We start from the raw sequence: 19,662 nt of genomic DNA on the forward strand, positions 1-19,662 counted from the left end.
TACTTAACATAACCACTCAACAATCTTACCAAGTTAGACTATTACAATCCTTAAAAATGAGGGAACAGGCATATTTTTCCCTCATTCAAGTTAAGCTCAATCAAGAGAGGTTAACTTGATTGAGGTCACATAGTTACTATGACAGAGCTGCGACCTAGCTGAGTTTCAAACTCAGGCAACCTGAGAGGTGACTCAAGAGTTCAGGTTCTGGAATCAGACTGACTGTATTAAAATGGTTTTAAGGAAAATTAAGTTAATAACTGGAAAGCTCTTAGAACAGATCCTAGAACATAATAAGAGCTAAATAAATGTTGGCTATTATTATTTAAAGGTCTCTGTTAAATTGTACATGCTTTTTTGTTTAATTAACAGTAATTCTGGAGCAACAAATATTTTAAGGCTCCCAAGTTTGTATGTCTAATAGCTAAAAGACTTAAAACTATTTCCTCGTGCTCAAGTACATCATACATGGAAGTGTTAACAGTCGTTCTTTATGTGGTGAGGTTATTGGTATCTTATTTATACTTTTCTGTAGCTTTTGGGCTATCAATTAAATATGACTATTTTCTATTAAATACATTTAGAAAAAACTAGCCAGAATGGCAACGTTATGTCTTCTCTTATCATCTAATAATGCTAACTTTCAGTCTCAAAGGAATTAGCAAACATTTAAAGAACTCTTTTCCAAGCTAGTCGCAAAGCAATCCTAAGTTTTCTCCCATCTTTAATCAAAATCTGATCATGTGCTCACTAACAATATTAAATCTTTTGATGCCCTCCCTAAAATCAATTATTTTTCATTTAGGTACCTCCTAAGCAAACTGCCTTCCCCATGAAATGAGTTTACATAAGAACCTCTCTTGACAATAAACATATCAGAGACACTGCATTCAAGATAAAATCATCTCTTCCTTATATAACAGAAGCTTTGAAGAATCCTTACTTTTTAATAATACAGAAATATTTACAGATGAAATATGTCTGAACTGCTTCCAAATAATGGGCATGTAAATGAAACAAGATTGGTCATAAAAAATTGAAGCTAGATGATGGGTTCTCTTATACTGTTCTCTAGCACATCTGCCATCCCACCCCTTTTTAAAAAATACCAGATTTGAGGGTCTATTCTAGCTGGCTACACCAATTTCTGCCAGAGCAAGCTCTTCCATTTCCAACTCTCCATTTCCAGAGTACTTAACTTACACAGCTGCTGTGAGAATTAAATGAGAGGATATATATACAGTGAGTAACACATAATAGATATTGAAAATTGGCAAAGAGGCCCTTTGCTGAAATAATGACCAAATATCAATAGAATGCCATGTAGCCTGTAAAATGGACCCACACACCTTCAGATATTATACACAATTGAAACACTTCCCAATTGTCAGATTACCTACAAAACAGCAAATTAAATTATTCATCAAGGACAATATGCTCCAAATTTTCATGGTACTTCCAAAATTTCAGGAAAAACACTGATTCCCCCCACAAAAAAGAGACTATGATTTAGCTTTGCCTTCTAAGTCTCAAAGCTATTGGATTATGGTTTACCATAAGCTCTCAAACAGTAAATAACTAAATTTAATTATAAATACACAACATAACATTAAGATTAAAAATTATGTACAGTCATTGTATTCACCACTGAATCTTTTTGCAAAACAAAGATTTTGTATAAAATGCATTTTAGTCTTTTGGCAATAAGTGATATTGTATAGGTAATATGCTTCTGTGCTCTTTGATCAAAATTGTATTACTTACAGCAGCTAACATTTACTGGGCCTTATTTTTGCCAAGCACTAGTCTATGAGTTTTACTTACAGCAACCCTATAAGCTCACATTATTATCCCCATTTTACATTAAAAATAAAGTTTCTGTCTGAGCTGTCCTGAATTAGCACAGTGGTATACACGTGATTTTCCCCTACTGGTTACATGAAAGGCAACAGATTCAACACTTCGACTCCATTTAACAGAAGACAAAAACCAAATATGTGAATTATGACGTTCAGAGCTTAAAAAGCCTAAAAGCCTCAGTGGTAAGGTAACCAACTTCCAGGGAAGAGAACAGCAGAGCAGGTTTTATGGCCTCTACCCATTGAGCTTGTTCAGCGGCCTAGCTGTTGAATCCTTTAAAGCTGCGGTTCACCACCCTCCTTAGATGAGACAAGAGTCTCCAGACAGCCTATCTGGACGAGCCTCCTCCTCCTCTCTCCATTACCCGTCTTGGGAAGTCGAAGGTAGGCGGAGCTCCCCAAATTCACACCTGCTCTAGGCCCCGGCCTTGGAGAGAACCTGAATAACTGATACCAAACTCTAGATCGCCCAAACCAGCGGGACCCACCAGGCGACTTGCCCACCTTTCCCGTGCTCCTCCCTTGAATCTGACCTGGCTTTGGCCGGGACATCCCCCTCTCCGAAGACTGCAGGACAGGGGCCAGACGGAACGGCGGCCTCCAGTACTCTTTCACGGCGCCATCTTGAGAAGGGAAGAGGGTGACACCCGTCGCTCCCTTAGCTAGTCCCCAAATCCTGGTCTCCAGAGCCTCTAGAAGGATGAGTCACCGGGGCAGGCAGGACGAGACGCCGGGTTCGACAGCTCTCTGATTCCGGGCACTGGCGCGCGTGAGGTAAAAGGGGCGATGGACTCAGTGCCGGACAGACCGGGGACCGCGGATAACCAGGGGTCCCGGACCGCTCCAGGCAGAGGGAGGGACGGTTTAGTTACCTGAGACTGCAGCACGCGGAGCTGCGGGGCTGAAGCTTCCTGGCAGCAGGTCCCAGGCGTAGCCCGACAAAAGGCTGAAGCTGTGGCTTTGGTGGCTGCGCCTCTTTCTCGTGCCGCTCCCCTCAGACTGGACGGTGCGGGGCTCGTGCCGTGGTGCCGCCCCCGTCGGGCTCCGTCTCCGCCTCTTTCCGCTCCGCCTTCCTCTTTTCTTTCCCCTCCTCCCCGGTTGCCGGCGCTCTAGTTCCTACTAATTCTTCCTCTTCCTCCCTCTTCTGCCTCCTCCCCTCAGGCTGGCCGCCGGCTTCTTCGCAAACCAAAACACAAACACTTAAGTCCCAGCGCGAGAGCCACTTCCGCCGCCCGGCGTCGGCCTCGCCGCCACGTCTCTTCACGTAGGGAACTACGCCCCTTCGTCACTTCCGGTAGCCGCCAGTCCGACCGCTCCATCCGCTCACCCGCCCCCTCTCAAAGCCCTGCCAATCTCAGCTGGTCCCGGGGCGGGGCGGGGTATGTCATGTGACCTCCCCAATTGCACTGCCTCCCACCCCCCAGGCGCGCGGGACCCCGCCCTCGCTGGCGCCATTGTTTTCAGGGCGGCGGTCTTGGGTTCCCAGCGGCGGGGAGGAGGAGAAACTCCCTTACTGCCTGGTTTTCGGGAATCCGGGGAGAACCTGGGTTTGTGGTGCTCAGTCTTCGTGCAGAGACGAACTTCCCTCTGTGACTATTAGCTCACAGTCTTCTTTCTCCTACCGCGCAACATCCCAGTCCTGGCCACCCAGCTGGGGGGCTTTTTTGAGGGACCCCCAGTGTGTCCCTGGGGTGGGGGAGTCGATAAAGACTGTAAGTGGTATTTACTCCAGGGAGGAAGTTAAGACCCTCCCAATCATAAAAGTTGCCTTTAGGCAGGGAAATGTTAATAACTTTTATTAGGAGTTTACTGTTTTTGGTGGGGAGGGGCAAATCCTAAAATAATAGTGAGCTTTATTCAGTTTCCCTTCAGGAGTTACCTTGCTAAATGCTTTGCAGGAGTTACCTGAAGTGGTCCTCATTGCTGTCTGTCTAGTACAGTGCCTGGCAGCCAGGAGTCTTCAGTCATGTTTGTGGGATTAATGAATGAGGCGTGCCTGTTTTACAGTTAAATAATTTGAGGCACAGAGATTGTGTAACTTGTCCAAAATAACCGCGGAGTTGGTGATGAAAATGCCTTCTAACCTGCAGGCTGGCCCCAGAACCTGAGTTCTTAAGCACAATTCCAGTGAAAGACAATTCAAAACCAATTACCCTCCACTGCAGGTCTACGTAAGACAGGCTGCTTTGGTTACATCTCACCCAACAGACAGTATTTAGCCAGGCATCTGAGACAAAACAAATGTTGTAAATTGGTAGAATGTTAAATTGATTGTCCCTCAGGATAATGGCTACTTTGCAGTAGCTCTGTTGTGAGGACATCAATATTGATTGTTTACGATGTGTGCTTGGGGTAAGATAACCTGTGGATGATCTGTCAGCATTATGCAATGAAGATGATTTGCACCCTGGAACAGCCAGTCTTTCAGATGACTCCCTAGTTATTAACCAGAAGAGCATCATGTGTCATAATGTAAATGGTATCTGTGGCACTTTATCGCCAAGGAATTGTTCCAATATGGCATGTTAGTCATGGTGATACCTCTTGGACAATTCTGGGAAGAATCAGGAAACAGGATATGTCACATCAGTTTTGGCATGTCAACAGTCTGTCCATAACCAGTCCTGTACCAGCACAAACCTGCTTCTGCTTGATGGCTGGTATTAACAGCCTTCCAATCACCTGGGCTTGAAAGAGCAGAATCATCTTCAACCCTTCCTTCTTTCCCCGCATAAACCATTGTCCTTTCTATCACCAAAATTTTCCTACTCCCCAAATCTAAGCTCTAACCCCAATGTCTGGGCCATGGTAGTATTTATATAAACTGGAATTAATGTACACGCTTGCCTTTTCAATCCTTTCTTTACACTTGAGTAAGTCACACTCAAAAATGTTCAGTGGTATCTCATTACTTGCTAAAATAGAGTCCAAAATTCTTCAACTTTAGGCCCAGCCCACTTTCATTCTATTTCTATAGCCTACCTATCTGCAAACTGGCCCTACTCATACCAGTCTATTCTTTGTTCCTAGAATGTTTCCTGTGTGTTCTTATCTTGGCATCTTTTGAGCACTGTTCTTTCCACCTAGAACACGATTACCACCCATCACTGAAGGTCTTACCTTGGCCAGGATGCCAACTCGTCAGGACAGCAGCTGAGGATACTTCTACAGGTTTTAGTTATCTTTTTTAATTTTTGCTGCTTTCATGATACTTTGTTTTACTTCTATAATGGTTCCAATATCTGCCTTATTTTACAGTTAAAGAGTGCCTCAACTTTTCTTCTCAGGCTTTTATGTCTATTAGGATTTTAAAGTTCTTAAGGGACAGAATCATAATTTTTTCATCATTTCAATTCCTCGCGGGGTACCTCTGATTGATAAAATAGAGACCCCCAAAATATTTGTGAACTTAATTACATTTTGAATGGTGAACATTTGATTTAAGAAGACCTTACAAATAACACATGGATGCTGACATTTACAAATTGCTAGGAACTCCCCATTTCATCAATTTCATTGTTCTAGGATATTGCTTCATTCATTTCTTTCTACCAACTTTGTCTTTTAATTCACCTTCAATAATACATTCCATAATATTTTATAGTTTAGTTATAATGTTTGTGTGGGAGAGTACTACTCCAGTGGCGAGCACTTCTAAGATCCAGTGATAATTTGGGAGAGATTAAAATGCCACAGTAAAGCTTTGCTTTTATGTTGCCACTCTCAATATACCATTTTTTTTTTTTTTTTTTTGCTAACCCCAGATAACTGAGGAGGACTCATAATTGCATATTTTAGTGTCAATTGTGGAATCCTACTAGTTGATAGAATTTGTTAAAGAAGCTGCAAAATGGATGGGCCCTAAGTAAAGTCATAACGACTTGAACACTGCCCTTAGTGCTACCTTTGCCCTTTGCCCTGAAATCTCTAAACACCCACTTAGAAATTCCTGGCATCTCTCTCAATCACCCGCAGTACCCCATGTCTTTTACCTTCTCTTCAACGGGATCTTTCCTCCATTGTGTAGTTGAAGAATAAGTTTTTGCATAGGTGGTAATGAATGGTAACATTTACTTTTAACTTAGACTGTCTGGAGAAAACCAAAAGGTAATTCTAACATACAGAATTGTAGACATGGTGGCAAGGCAGTGAGAAAAAGGCTGTGGAAACTTGAGTTAGTCATTTAAAAGATCTCTGCAGGGCATCATTCCAGCCTCAGCTCAAATGTTACCTACCAATTGCCGGGTTGACTTCAGTCGACTTCTAAGCCCACGGATGCTAAAGTAGCTTCCTTCCATATCAAAACATTCTATTTTCTTGATAACAGTTATCAGTATGTGAAATGATCTTATTTATTGATTTACTTGATACTTAGCTATGCCTACTAGGATATAAATTCTGTGAAATAGGGATTGGCTTATATTCCATGGTATCCCTAGCACTGACACAAAGTAGAGACTCAATAGATATTTGTAAAACAAAAGAACTGAATGAACACTTATACAAATAATACCTTGGTGTACACATTATCAAATCGTTTAAAGTGCTAACAGGGATGAGTATTTGTATTAACTATCTAGAAAATTACAGTACACAGTTTTTAGAAATGTTAAATATTAATAGTATTCCTTAATCACTTAATTTTAAAAAAAATTTTACAAATGTTTCGTAGAGTTCTCACAAAGACTGGCATCTTATAAATTCCATTCAAATTCTAAGCTAGATTTTCTATATCCCCATATGTGTAGAACAGGACAAACATTCACCAAATATGCTTTCATTAAAATCTGACAGTGTAACCCCAATATAAAGAAAATCCCATACTTGAAAACAAAGTTTGAGTTTGCCACAATATTTAAAAAATTCAATATGCACTATTTTGTAACATATCTCAAACTCTGGTATATTTCCTTTAAATGCTGTTTAAAGCCTAGTTATTAAAGTGTAAGTGTTCTCAAAGACTTTAAAATATTTCCATACTACAGCTGACAAATATAACTTTACAGAATTTAAAGTAGTTCTTTAGTGCTAAAAGAATTAAATGCAGTGTACATGTACTAGGAAGGACCTAAAATTAGTGGTCCCCACCAGAAAGAGGGTTACTTACTCCCTGATCACTGGTAAAATTAATAGACCAATGGCCAGGAGCAAATCTTGAAAGATAAAGATCTTTAATCTGGAAATGAAATACAAAAGATAGACTATTTCTAGGACCTTTTATAGAGAGCAGTAATTTAGGAGTCAACAGGGTATCATCCTCACAGGAAACAAAACCTTCTCTGGTAAGCATATGCTCTAGTGTCCGAGACCATTTCCTTTAAGTTTTCTTGCCCTCCAAATCTCGTAAAGAAAGGGGGAAAAGAGTAAGAGACTAAAGAAGGGAGGGAAAGACGAAGAGGGAGAGAGTAAGGATGAGAGAGAGAGAGAAACCGAGCCAGGAGAAGGGGAGAGAGTTGGATGGGAATCCGCCAGAGAAAGAATTGCCCTCCGAGCCCCGCCCCTGTTTCCCAGGTAACCGGGTAAACAGACCTCCATCTCCTTTCCCCGTGGGAACTCCGCTAGGTGTTAAGTGGTAGGCTGGAAGCAGTGCAGAGTGGAGATGTGCTCTTTCGTGAGAGAGGTATCCCCCAAAGGGTTGGAGCCCCCCAAGAAATTGGGAACTTCCCTCCAGCCAGGTACAGCTTTCCCCTTAGAGATGAGCACCTGTGGAGGAATGAGGGTGTCTGAGAGAAATTCTCCCCTGAGCATGGAGGTGGGATTCACCCCTGAAGGAAAGGACTTAGGAGAGAGGAGAGTCTTCATGGGAACAAAATCTCCCCCAGAGTTGGGGCTCAGAGTGGGATTAGGAAAAGAAGATTTCCCATGGAGGGAGAGCCTCTTGGTTAGTAATAAACATGAGGAGAGGATGGCATCACCACAAACAAAATCTCCATTAAGCAAAGGGCTGGAAATGAGATTTAAAAGACAGAATATTTCTAGGAACCCTATGGAGAGGAGTAATTTAGGAGTCAACATGGTGTCATCCTCACAGGAAACAAAACCTTCTCTGGGTATGCTGCCAGGAAGAGTGGGTTTAGAAAATGAGTGTCTTCCGGCAGGGTGTTCTCCTGGAAGGATAATGCGGCCTCCCTTGGGCATGGTGTATGAAAGTTCACAGGCTCTAGGGAGCCGGAGAAGTCCTGTGGCTGGTGCCCCTGAAGGGTTAGGGGCTTCCGTGGGGAAACAGCCGGTTCTGGGTGTGGAACTTAGGCAGGAACTGGAAAAAGAGTCGACCGGTGTGGTGATGAAGCCCAGTGCAGAGATGAAGCCTCCTGTGGAGGTGGACATTGGGCTCCCCCAACCAGAGGAGCCAGATGAAATGAAGAATGTAGAACCCAAAATGGGCTTGGTGATAGACCCTGAGTGCGAGTTTGCCCAACAACCTGAAGAGAAAAAGGAGGCTGAAAACATTGAGCCAGGACTGGAACCTCCAGATCGCATCAGACCCATATATTCTGGGAAATTTTTTGATCGAATGCCTTGCTGGCCAAGTGTAAGTTTTTTTCTAGTACTTTCCCTAGGAGCTACCGTATGTATAGCCGTATCTTTATATAGATGATAAACTGATAAGACTGTTTGGATGTGTGGGATCAAACTGCAGAGATTTCATTGGGATTCTGATATAGCTTATCTCATTGGACTCTTTCCAGCTGTTACTTTGTCTGATCTCCTCTGATTCTCTGCCTCCCTTCCTAGATGTCAGCTTTGTTTTCTGTGCACGCCAGTGGTTCTTCTTGATTTTTCCTTGTTTACTCCTTTGACCTTCATTTGATTCCTCAATCTGTATTTTCTCAATCCTCTCACGGAGATACATCTTGTATCTGAATATTCATGTTTATTTTTCCATTCATCGTTTATTCTGTGAGTTATTTATTCTTTCAGCAAAGATTTGTGGCCATTGTCTTGGGTACAGAGGAATATAAAGGGAAAAGCACATGATCCCTTTAGCTCTGTCTGAAGCAGATGGGAACAGCTTTACAGAGCAGGTACCATTTGAGCTAATCTCACCTTACTGAAAGGTGTCAGTACTTGTCAGATGGAAAACAGTTTAGAGCATCTTGATCAAAGGCGTAGAGCATGACCAAAGATTCTTGTGTTTGGGAAATAAATATAAGCAATTTTGTTTAGTCAGCATAGTGTTAAGAGATGAAGATGAAGAAGAAACCTGTGGAATAAACCCAAAAGTCCAGAATGCCGGGGTAAAACATGAATACAGAAGCAATGGTGGATCTTAATAAGGAAAGAGAAATAAAATTTCCTTTCAGAAATATAATTCTGATATCAGTAGTAATGATGGACCGGAAGGGGGAGATGTTGGGTGATAGGGAAAAAAAAGGCTATTCCAGAGTAATGACAGCCTGAAATTAATGTAGAGTTGGAAAGAATAGAGACGAGAGTGCAATTTTGAGAGCTTTTGAGGAGATGATGTTGTTATCAATTGCCATCCAGCTGTGAACCTATATAGTGAAAGGGAATGATGTAATGATCACATTTTGGTTGCAAATAGTGTTGGCCATCCTGAGTTTGAGATAGCTACAGGATACCAGATGAAGGAGCCAAGGAGATCGGTGGTAATGTGAGACAGTTGGAACCATGGGTGGGGATGAGAGGAGTGGTCTCGGCAAGAACCTTAGGTAACATGTTTATGAGGTAGTCAGAGAAAGAAATGTCAACTAAGTGAGTTCTTGAGGACAAGGATTTTATCTTATTTATCATGTAGCTTCATGGCATATCGCAATGCCTGGCATATAGTGGTCATTCATTAAATATATATATTTGATAAATGGAAGGAAGACTAGATGATTAAATGGGAGACAGAACAGTCAGAGAAGAAAGGGTCCAAAAGAATAGTATTGAGGAATATAAAGGAAGCCTCTTTAAGGTATTCTGGGAATAAGAGATTCCATACACTGAGATTTAAGAATACAATTAAGCTGAAACAGTTACAGGGATTCTGCAGAATTTTGTCTGCATCTACAGACTTTTTTGTTCCTCTTACGACTCAGGGTGTTCTTTTGTCTTTGACCCACTTTGCTTTCTTGTTCCCTTATTGGATTTTTCCAGCCACTCTTCTCACTCGACCACACCAGCTTCTCCTTTCTGGATTGGTTATGCAGTCTATGGCGTCAGACCTGAACTCACACACAAGCAGAGAACAGCTTCTGGTTTCCAGCGCAGATAATTCTAAAACCTCTGCTTCCTCCTACCTCTCACATCCTCCTGTTAAATGTAATAGCACAGAGAACCGAGTCAAGGAGAAAGTGACTAGCAGTGTTAAAACATCTCTGATAGGATAAATAGGAAAAAGATTAATTAGCTTTGAACAGTAAGAAAATTAGCAACATTGTTAGAATGGGAGAATTCAGATTCCGATATACTGAAAAAAATGGGAAATTAGAATTGGGGAAAGCTACTGGGAATTTTATTTTTTTCCTTAAGAAGTGTGACAGTGAATAAAAAAGGAGTAAAGATTTCATTTAGGAATCATTTATTTAGTGACTCAGTAGAGGAGTTTGACGTACCACAGTGGTAATAATAATGGGTGGAACCAGATCCTAGGTAAGCAGGAGAGGGTGGAATTAGGATCATAGGCAAGAAGAGAGATTAGCCTTGACTAGATAGAAATAAGGCTCTTTAGAGTATTTTTTATATTAAAAAATCTATTTTTACTATAAAACAAAAATAATAACAGTATAGAAAATTTAGAAAACACCCACAGTCTTTTCCTAACATAATGCCTACTAGCACTATGCTGAATTCACATTAACATCTATTGGCAACTTACTATATCAGTGTAACTATTTATGGAGCTTTGCAGGTATTACCTCATTTGCACTTACAACATGAGTCAGCTACTGTTACTGAATTTCATTTTACAGGTGAGGAAACTGAGGCAAGCTAGCTAGGAAGTGGTAGCCCCAGGATTTGCAGTCACAACTCCTGACTCGAGTCTGAATTCCTGACTATACTACACTTCTCGTAACACTTTTCTCCAAATGCATTTTTATGTAGCTGTTACATCAAGCATAAAAATTTGTCTTGATTTTCACTTATTTAATAAGCATTCAGTGTTATTACAGAGACTTCAAAAGATCTTTTAATGATAAAAACCAATATTTCTTTAAGCCAACATATAATTTTTCAATTAACTCATTCCCTCTATTTCTGGGCATTAGATTTTTTTCAGGTTTTTCTATAAAAATAGTCTATGAACATCTATATGTCTTGGAATGTTTCCTTAGGATAGAGTTTCAGATGAAGCCAAAGGATGGATCTTTTTCTAGTTCCTATTGCCAAATCCCTTCCTGAAAGATTGTGCCACTAAATTTTAAAAATTGATAATGATTTGTTAGGCATTGTTTTAATTCACATTTATGTCATCGATAATGAAATTGAAAATTGCTCTAGATATTCGTTTTCATTGCTTTTCTTATTCTTGCTAAACTCTTAATAGTCTTAATTGCTCATCATTATTTCTTTTGGATTTTCTAGGTAGACAATTATATTACACTTTTGTCTTTCCCTCTTTAGTGTATATACCTCTTATTTCTATTTTCTCATTGCATTGCCTATGATCAGTACTATGATATTGAAAGTAAGGTCACTTTTCTGACTTTAATGGGAATGAGTCCAATGCTTCACTACTGTGTTTCCCCGAAAATAAGACCTAGCCAGACAATCAGCTCTAATGTGTCTTTTGGAGCAAAAATTAATATAAGACCTGGTTTTTCTTTACTATACTATAAGACCGGTAGAATAGAATAGAATAATATAATACAATATAATGTAATGTAATATAATATAATACCAGGTCTTATATTAATTTTTGCTCCAAAAGATGCATTAGAGCTGATTGTCTGGCTACGTCTTATTTTTGGGAAAACACGGTATTAAGTATTATTTTTGATGAAAATTTCTGATATATCAAGTTAAGGACATCTGTATCCATTCCCAGTTTGCTAATAATGTTTAAAAATCAGGACTAGACCTTGAGTTATGAAAAGTTTTTCCATTTGTTGAAATATATATTTTCCAGATTAAAATGGTTAATTTTCTAATAGCGAACCACTTTCATATTTTTTGGCTAAGCACTATGTGGTTGTGATATTTATTATAATATGAATTGCCAGTATTTTTACTAAAAGTTTTACATTTATGATCCCACTAAGACAGTGGGATCTAAGAACAGACAGTTTTCCTTTTTGTGCTATCTTCCTCTGAGTTTGGTATTAGGGTAATACTTTTAGGTTGGTGCAAAAGTGCTGTTTCAAGGGTTAAAAATAATTGCAAAAACCACAATTACTTTTGCACCAACCTAGTAGCATCTGAAAAGAATTGGTAAGCCTTCCATCTTTTTAATTTTCTTTATGCTTGTAACAGTTTATAGATTATGTGTATTACCTACGACTTGTAGGCTTGATAGAACTCGCATAGCTGAAAGGGGAAGGACAGGAGATCCTCCAACATCCTGACCAACGGATGGGATAGTAAAGTATTTGATGCCATTGAGTTCATTCAATCTCAGAGGAGGAAGTGTGTTTGGATGGGGTCAAAGCCCAGTTTCAAGCATGACTGTGAGGAGAGTCAGATGGAAATTCCTGTTGTGAAGAGCCTGCTAAAATCAATTCATGTGGGCAATTGCTTTGCCTCAGGGTACATTCATAGAGTTGGGGAGCTCAGCTCAATGAGAGGCCTTTTCAGTGTTAGGAGAAAGGGAGCAGAGGATACTCATCCTATTGTTTGAAATTGCTGCCCAAAGTTGGTACTGGGCTGCAAGTGAAGGTCGGCTCTGATGGATTTACAAGTCCTTCTAGTAAAACAGTCATTGATTGGTATAGCAGCAAGGACCAGTATTCAGGAAAAGTTTCCAAGAAATAGTGGCCTGAAGAGAGATTTTTGGAGTGTCATTCAAGAACAAAAACGATTGTGGCAGAAGATATTCTTTGTGTGTGAAAGCCTGGTATAGCCTTGGAAAGGGTTCTTGGCTCTTGGAAAGCACTCTGGTGGAGATTAAAATCTCTTTAATGGTCATTTCTTCAAGACATCCTAAGACGGTCCCTTGATCACCATTAATGCACTGGCTGTGGCAGAAATGCTGGGTTATACAGACAACTGAACCTTACAAAGAATGTTGGTAAATGGTATTGAGCGTTGAAGTACAAAGAGGAAGAAGGAAGGAAAGGTTCAAAGATAGGTTACAAAAAATTATGTTTTCTGCAATGACTAGACAGTATGTTAAGCGCTGGGGCTATAAAGATGAAAAATGATAAAACAGTATCTGCTTTCAAGGAACTTAGAGTCTAGAGACTTGAGACCAATAAACAAATGATTTTATAATATGGTAAAAGTCATGCAAAGCGATGCCTTATTATTATTATTTTTCCTGTTCTACACTAAGAGAACCTGATAGCTATTTGGGGACTAGATAGAGCCAAAGGGGTCACTCATTTTCAAGTCTTGTGAGCACTTAGTTATGCAAGCCCTGATATTGAAAAAAAAAAAAAGGTACAAAATTTTACTTCGAATTTGCCAATCTCTACAGAATTCTGAGAAGTAAATGGTTTCATTTGTATAATGGGTTCAGGGCCTCCTGGGCAGAAAGAAAATAATGATATCACACCTAACTTTGTCTCTAAGATATTCGGAATTAGGGATATTATGTGTAAAACACAGAGATCTTGGCCAAAGGCCATTGGGAGAGATGGGGCCATTATTGTTGGCTCACACTGAGTTTGGAGATTAGAAAGTGGCATGATTGTGGGTGGGTGGGACTTCAGCAGCTAAAAATGGTGTTGTAAGTCAACTTGAATCCTGAGAACCAGTTGTGTGAGAAGTGAGAGAAGTACTTGGTTACTGAAAGCTCTAATATTGTGGGCTGATGAGGAGGTGGCCAAATGAAGTGGCACTGGTGAGGTTAGGAACTGCTCAAGGAAGTGGTCAGTGCAGTGGGAATTGGGTTACATACGGAGGGCCTGAGCAGATAAGTAAATATATTTAGAAGTCAGGTTTCTTACTGATAAAGAAGTTACAAATAGGAAAAGAAGGGGTAGAAGGAATCCTGTCATGTTGGATTATAATTGAAGGTATTGGTGGAAACTCCCAGTATTAGTTTATTTCTATCTTTGGTTCTACCCTTACCTCTACCTCTACCGTTACCATGTCAGAATCCATGTCAAAATCCATATATATGTATCTACACACATTTAACTAAACAGAATATTTTAGAATTGGTATATGAAGTCTGATGATTAAGTTCGGGAATTTTTTGAAATGATGTTGCTAATCATTTTTTATATCAGTGGGATTATTCATTATGAATTTGTACCAACTGGACAAACAGTTAACCAAGTTTACTATTTGGAAATGCTGAAAAGGCTGCAAGAAAAAGTTAGACGACCTGGACTTTTCACCAACATTTCATGGCTCTTGCATCACAAAAATGCATCAGCTCACACAGCACTGTCTGTGAGGGAGTTTTTAGCCAGTAAACAAATAACTGTATTGGAACACCTTCTCTACTCACCTGATCTGGCCCCCAATGACTTCTTTCTTTACCTGAAGATAAAGGAAATACTGAAAGGAAGACATTTGATTGACATTCAGGACATCAAGGGTAATCTGACGACAGCTCTGATGGCCATTCCAGAAAAAGAGTTCCAAAATTGCTTTGAAGGGTGGAGCAGGTGCAGGCATCAGTGCATAGCTTCCCAAGGGGAGTACTTTGAAGGTGACCATAGTGATATTCAGCAATGCGGTATGTAGCACTTTTTCTAGGATGAGTTCGCGAACCTAATTGTCTGACCTTGTAGATGCCAGTGTGGGGGCATGTAACTAACTCTTGTCTTCTAAGAGGACCCAGGAACAATGTTTATCTAGTAGCAATGAGAACCCCAAAACACAGGTCTTGATTACTGAATACCAGTCTCTATTAAAAGGAATCAGCACTCTTTGGAGCAATGTTTGACTAAGACTAGTGCAGTACAATATGAACTTGGAACACCTTTGAGAGCCAAAAAGGAAATTCTCAAAGAATAATGCAGATATGTCAAAGAGACATAGAAACAAGCTTGAAGGGGCTCGCAGTGGTCCGAACTGTTATACTTGAAGCATTGTATAAAATAGAAATCCATGAGCCCATACTGATATAAATACATGAATGATTGAATAAATAGCAAGTAAAGAAAGTTTCCTCACAGTAATAATGCCAGTAATAATCTAGATGGTTAACATTTCAGCTGGAATTTAGCTTGAATGCAGCCATATTCCCATTGTACTGATAGGACAACCAATAATTAACCTGTGAACTATGACAAGATTATTTCTGAAAGTTGCATCCCTCAGCTTGTCACAGAGGTGGTGTAACTGGATTACAATGGGAGCACTGTGAAAACATGTACTTAGTATATATGCTACTTAGTACTTAATATTTATATTATGTATCAAGATTTTTTAGATTTGCAATTTCTTCTTACTTTTTCCCTTAATTGTGTTAAAGTAGTTGAAAGTAACTTTGTGGCATTAGGAGCTTAGGGGAAATTTGAAATAAAGTATTTTCTTTAAAATGCTCCCTCTCTACCTGACAATGATCAATTTGTGCTTTTTTTCCACTCTTAGGCAGGGAAAGTTATTCCAGTCGGATACAGAGTTGCAACCTGCTTGACTGAAAAACTTCCCAGGGTGAGCATTTTCAACATGCATTTGTGTTTATGTGCATTTGTATTTTTACCTTGCATGTGAACATCAGAAGATAGAAAACGTTCAACATGCCTTATGAGTTGTATAAATTTAATACATTGGATGTGGATTTGGATTCTTTACAATTTGGAGGTCTTCTATTGATTTTGTCCAAGGACGTGAAAATTCCAGATCTGCAATTTTCAGCTCTATAAAATCACTACAGCGGATTCCATTTATTTCAACAGGAAATAGTCATTTGTGGTATGCTTTCTAACCTGGGTACATCCTGCGTGTTTTCTCAGTACGTATAACTTTTAAAATACATTGTTTATTTTCATTTAAAAAAACCCCAAATTTCAGGAAATTTCATTATTTGGAGCTGTAAGTCCCCATGTGCTTACTACACTCATGCAGTGAAGGGTGTTCATTGATTGGCATAGCTCAGTCCTAATATTTTAAAATCTTTACTTAGTAATTCTACGTTCTTGTCTCACTCTTTGTAGTTAATTACTCCACCTGAGGCAAAAAAATTTTTCAACTTCAGATATCCACCTCCCGGAGCTGAAAGAGTATTTTATGGCAGAGCAAATGATCCTCAAATTGCACCTTATTGGACACATGGAATAAAATCTAAAACTTCAATACCGGTAACTTCCTTTGTTTTTTCCCCTTGTACATTATGAACTTACCAAGGTGAAAATGCACAAATGAGATATTAGTGAAACCATTAGTTTCAATCTCCTTCCCACCCTTAATCTTTTTTAACAACATTTTCTTTATTATTTATTTATTTATTTATTTATTTATTTATTTATTTATTTATTTATTTTTAAGGAGTGTGCAGCTCTTAGTGGCCCATGCGGGGATTGAACCGGCAACCGTGGTGTTACTATTAGCACCACACTCTAACCAACTGAGCTAACTGGCCAGCCCCCACCCTTAATCTTGAGCTGTGAAAAAAAATAAATCCAAGAAGTGGCAGCCAAAAGAGTGTAGGGAAATTAATATTTTAAGCCACAAACTAGATGTTTTCCCCTCAGATAATAAAAGCCAAATTCACTCCATTTGCTGTCAGTAAGGAGAAATGCTGTCAGGCTTTGTTAGGGAACAGAGCCGACCACAAAGGCTGGGTGATTATTGTTCGTGGGCACTACAGAGTGCTTAGGTCTATACACTGAGTGCAGGCGGGCCTGAATGTTCCCTGCTGTTCATTGAGGGAACAGTCTAGGTTCAGAAGAAAGCTTGTGGAAATCATGTGGTTCGTGCACTTGTCATTCCCACTTTTCTGGAATATTGCAGTCAATAACCTGGGAGCTCCTCTCATATGCCTGTTAGCCCCTTTGAAGCCTTTTAACCTTTTTGAAAGGTCACGTGTAGGCTGGTTTAAGCTTCATAGTCCCAATTCTTACAGTTCATATGAAGATGAGCAAAGCCAACATTTTTCTACAATTATATTTTCTTCTTTCCAGCTGTTGATTAAAGTTTCAGCTTTCAGATGCTTACTTTTTTTGGTCTTATATCTGTGCTTTGAATGATTTCTTTAGGCAAAGGTATTGATAAACCCACAGCCTATCACAGCATTTCAACAGAAAATTAAAGATAAAAAGGAATCAATATATTACAGCAATCAACGAGCACCATTAGGAACATCTCATGACCAAACGCCAGGATTACCTAAAGGCCTGGATGTACTCAGTACGACATTTGGGAGAACAGTCATCAGAGGTAGTAGAACAAATAAGGAGTGGGGAGCGGTGGTAAAATAAGTCTTCTTCGAAAATAGGATTAACTGTCCTGTTGGTATGGTGTTCGGTGGTGGTGCCAATGACAACTGCAGAATGAAGGGTGGGATCATAGCAAAAATGGTACTTTTAGACCCAGAATCCTTGGAGTTTGTATGTTCCAGGCAGTAAAAATTCAGGTTTTGGAGATTCTGTGAGCATAATAGAGATGATGTGAAGACTGGAAAACTCAGGAAAGTTGACACGGGGGCCAGCTGTGGAGGCTGCAATCCCTTCTCCCTGGACATTCGTTGGTGGGTTTTATTTCCACCAATGCTTCTGATGTGTTCATAACTCTTAACTCGTTATGAAACTGTTTCATAAAATAGACCTCAGAACAAATACGTTTGGTAAATGCTGCACACCGCCCTCCATTCATGCAGACCCTGTGTCCACCGAATATTAAACAGACATAGGCAGTGCATAGAGCAGACTTGCACTCTCATTTTGAGAGGGAGTGGAGCGCATCTTTCAACAAACGACAACGTGTGATTGAATTGGTTACAGGCCATTGTTTCTTCTGAAGCCCAGCCTCCTGCCATGTTGTCAGGTGCTTTACTTTACACCTTTCTCATTGTCTCCTACTTTCCTTTTCAGGTCTCTACCCCATCTCCCGGGTTTTACAGGAGACCTCAAATTCCGTCTTTGTTTATCCTGGAGAGGAATTTGCTTTTCTATGTCTTTCTGCACCCATTAGTAAGGCTCTGCTCTCGGAACTTTATCTTTTTTTCACCAAAAGTCCATTAGATTATTTTTCTTAACATAGTAACATCCACCCTGGAGATAAATTGTATCTGTCTCTCTCTTGGAATGCAAAATCTGCAATTGTATTTTATTTTATCAGATCTAAAGTTAAAATTTCAAATATGGAAAAATGTATTTTAGAACAGATAAAATATTTATTTTTAATGGGATTAATAAATGTACTTATGTAAACATGGCATTACAGCATTATAGTAATTATATCATAAGTCCTCCTAGGATTAGTTCATTTAAGAAGGAAAATACTGCCTAGGTATACTTCACTTAAATATATAATAGAAAGAATGTTCCAAAATGTGTGTCTGTGTATTAATAGGTATATTAGTTCATATACTAAAAAGAAGTACTGCTGTACAGGATTATTTTGAGTAGGACCATCTTCTGGTATCCTGTTTACAGACCTTAATTCTTGGCAGAAAGTCCAAAAGGAAGAAAACATGTTAGGTGGAAAGAGAAATGTGAAATTATAAATGGAATTATGTTTTAAAATCATTATGTAAAACAGTGAAAACAATAACTCACTGTATACAAAACTGGGGACTACGAGTCCTGAAAAAACAGCTGTTAAACAAACATGTTATAGCTCTTGGTTTGGGACCAGTAGGAAGAAGAACTTCTTCCAGATTCCAGTGATTTTCCTGGCACTTTTGGCTACTTGAAGATGGATATTCAGATCAAAACAGTTCCAGTCTACAGCTGCCAAAATTTGCACCAAGGCTATTCCACAGGACATCAGGGTTTCTGAAACTGACTTGTGATTCAGATTTGCTTAGATCATCTTGAGAAGTCTAGAGCAAACTAAAATCAGAATTGTCTAGAGATTTTTCAGAATCAGGAATTTACCCGGGCTTGGTGTATGGCTCAGGACAACCTAAATGGTTAACTGATTCAGAGTTCTGATACTCTTCATAATTCTATGGAGTGAGCCAGGTCAAATGAAGGTCCTTAGAATAGTGACACCTGGACTATGTCCTCTCTTTCTTGATATATCTTCATTTATATAGGCTTTGTGTTCTCCTTGGGTGCTCGTGTGGCTTATGCGATCAGCTTACCTTGTTTGTCATTTGTTCTAGTCAATTTAAATGTTGTAGATAGATACAGATGAAAAATGCCTTAAAACTGATTTCATTAATTCTTTTTTCAGAAATATCTGCTGGAGATGTGGTGAATCCACCAAAAACCTATGAAGAAGTATTTAAAGAAGGAAAGGAAGGACATGATCTGTATATTGTTTCTCACAATGATTATTATGTGGGTAAGTGTCCTCCAGTGTAAAATAGGCCTGAGGATACGGGACTGTCAGATTTGTAAAGAGGAATAAAAGAGAATGTTCATAAAGTTAAGTGCCTGGCATATAATAGCTGATCAATAAATAACAACGTATTTTTTATAAGGTCATAAACCCTGGTAGCTGAGAACATGTACCCTTACACATTTTTTATAAAATGTAGAAATATATGTATCATTAAAATGAAAAAAAAAAAAAAACAGCTAAGAAAGATTAAATGTTAGTGTTATTTTGTTTTAGTAGTTATAGGCTTAAA

The 19,662-nt window shown here is 39.3% G+C and overlaps 2 protein-coding genes across 3 annotated transcripts in view; one reads left to right on the forward strand and one right to left on the reverse strand.

Moving 5' to 3' along the window:
* RAB5A (RAB5A, member RAS oncogene family) overlaps positions 1–3,124 on the reverse strand; it is a 29,351-nt gene extending 26,227 nt beyond the window's left edge. Inside the window, exons 1-2 of one of the 2 annotated variants that reach the window (XM_019726022.3) lie at positions 2,732–3,118; positions 2,393–2,619 (exon numbers count right to left, since the gene is read on the reverse strand). The gene's annotated coding sequence lies outside the window, so the exon portion shown is untranslated. Of the gene's footprint in view, positions 1–2,392; positions 2,620–2,731 lie in introns of both variants that reach the window. The other variant, XM_019726021.3, reaches the window with a different exon arrangement.
* A 1,931-nt stretch (positions 3,125–5,055) lies between these two features.
* EFHB (EF-hand domain family member B) overlaps positions 5,056–19,662 on the forward strand; it is a 39,695-nt gene continuing 25,088 nt past the window's right edge. The window contains exons 1-5 of the mRNA XM_019726019.3: positions 5,056–8,391; positions 15,513–15,575; positions 16,079–16,222; positions 17,120–17,300; positions 19,263–19,373. Coding sequence (XP_019581578.3) covers positions 7,459–8,391; positions 15,513–15,575; positions 16,079–16,222; positions 17,120–17,300; positions 19,263–19,373 — 1,432 coding nt within the window. The 5' untranslated portion in view covers positions 5,056–7,458. The remainder of the gene's footprint in view (positions 8,392–15,512; positions 15,576–16,078; positions 16,223–17,119; positions 17,301–19,262; positions 19,374–19,662) is intronic.

Source organism: Rhinolophus sinicus, chromosome 5 (genome assembly GCF_057876585.1).
Source record: "Rhinolophus sinicus isolate RSI-liver-muscle chromosome 5, RSI-T2T, whole genome shotgun sequence".
NCBI lineage: Eukaryota > Metazoa > Chordata > Mammalia > Chiroptera > Rhinolophidae > Rhinolophus > Rhinolophus sinicus.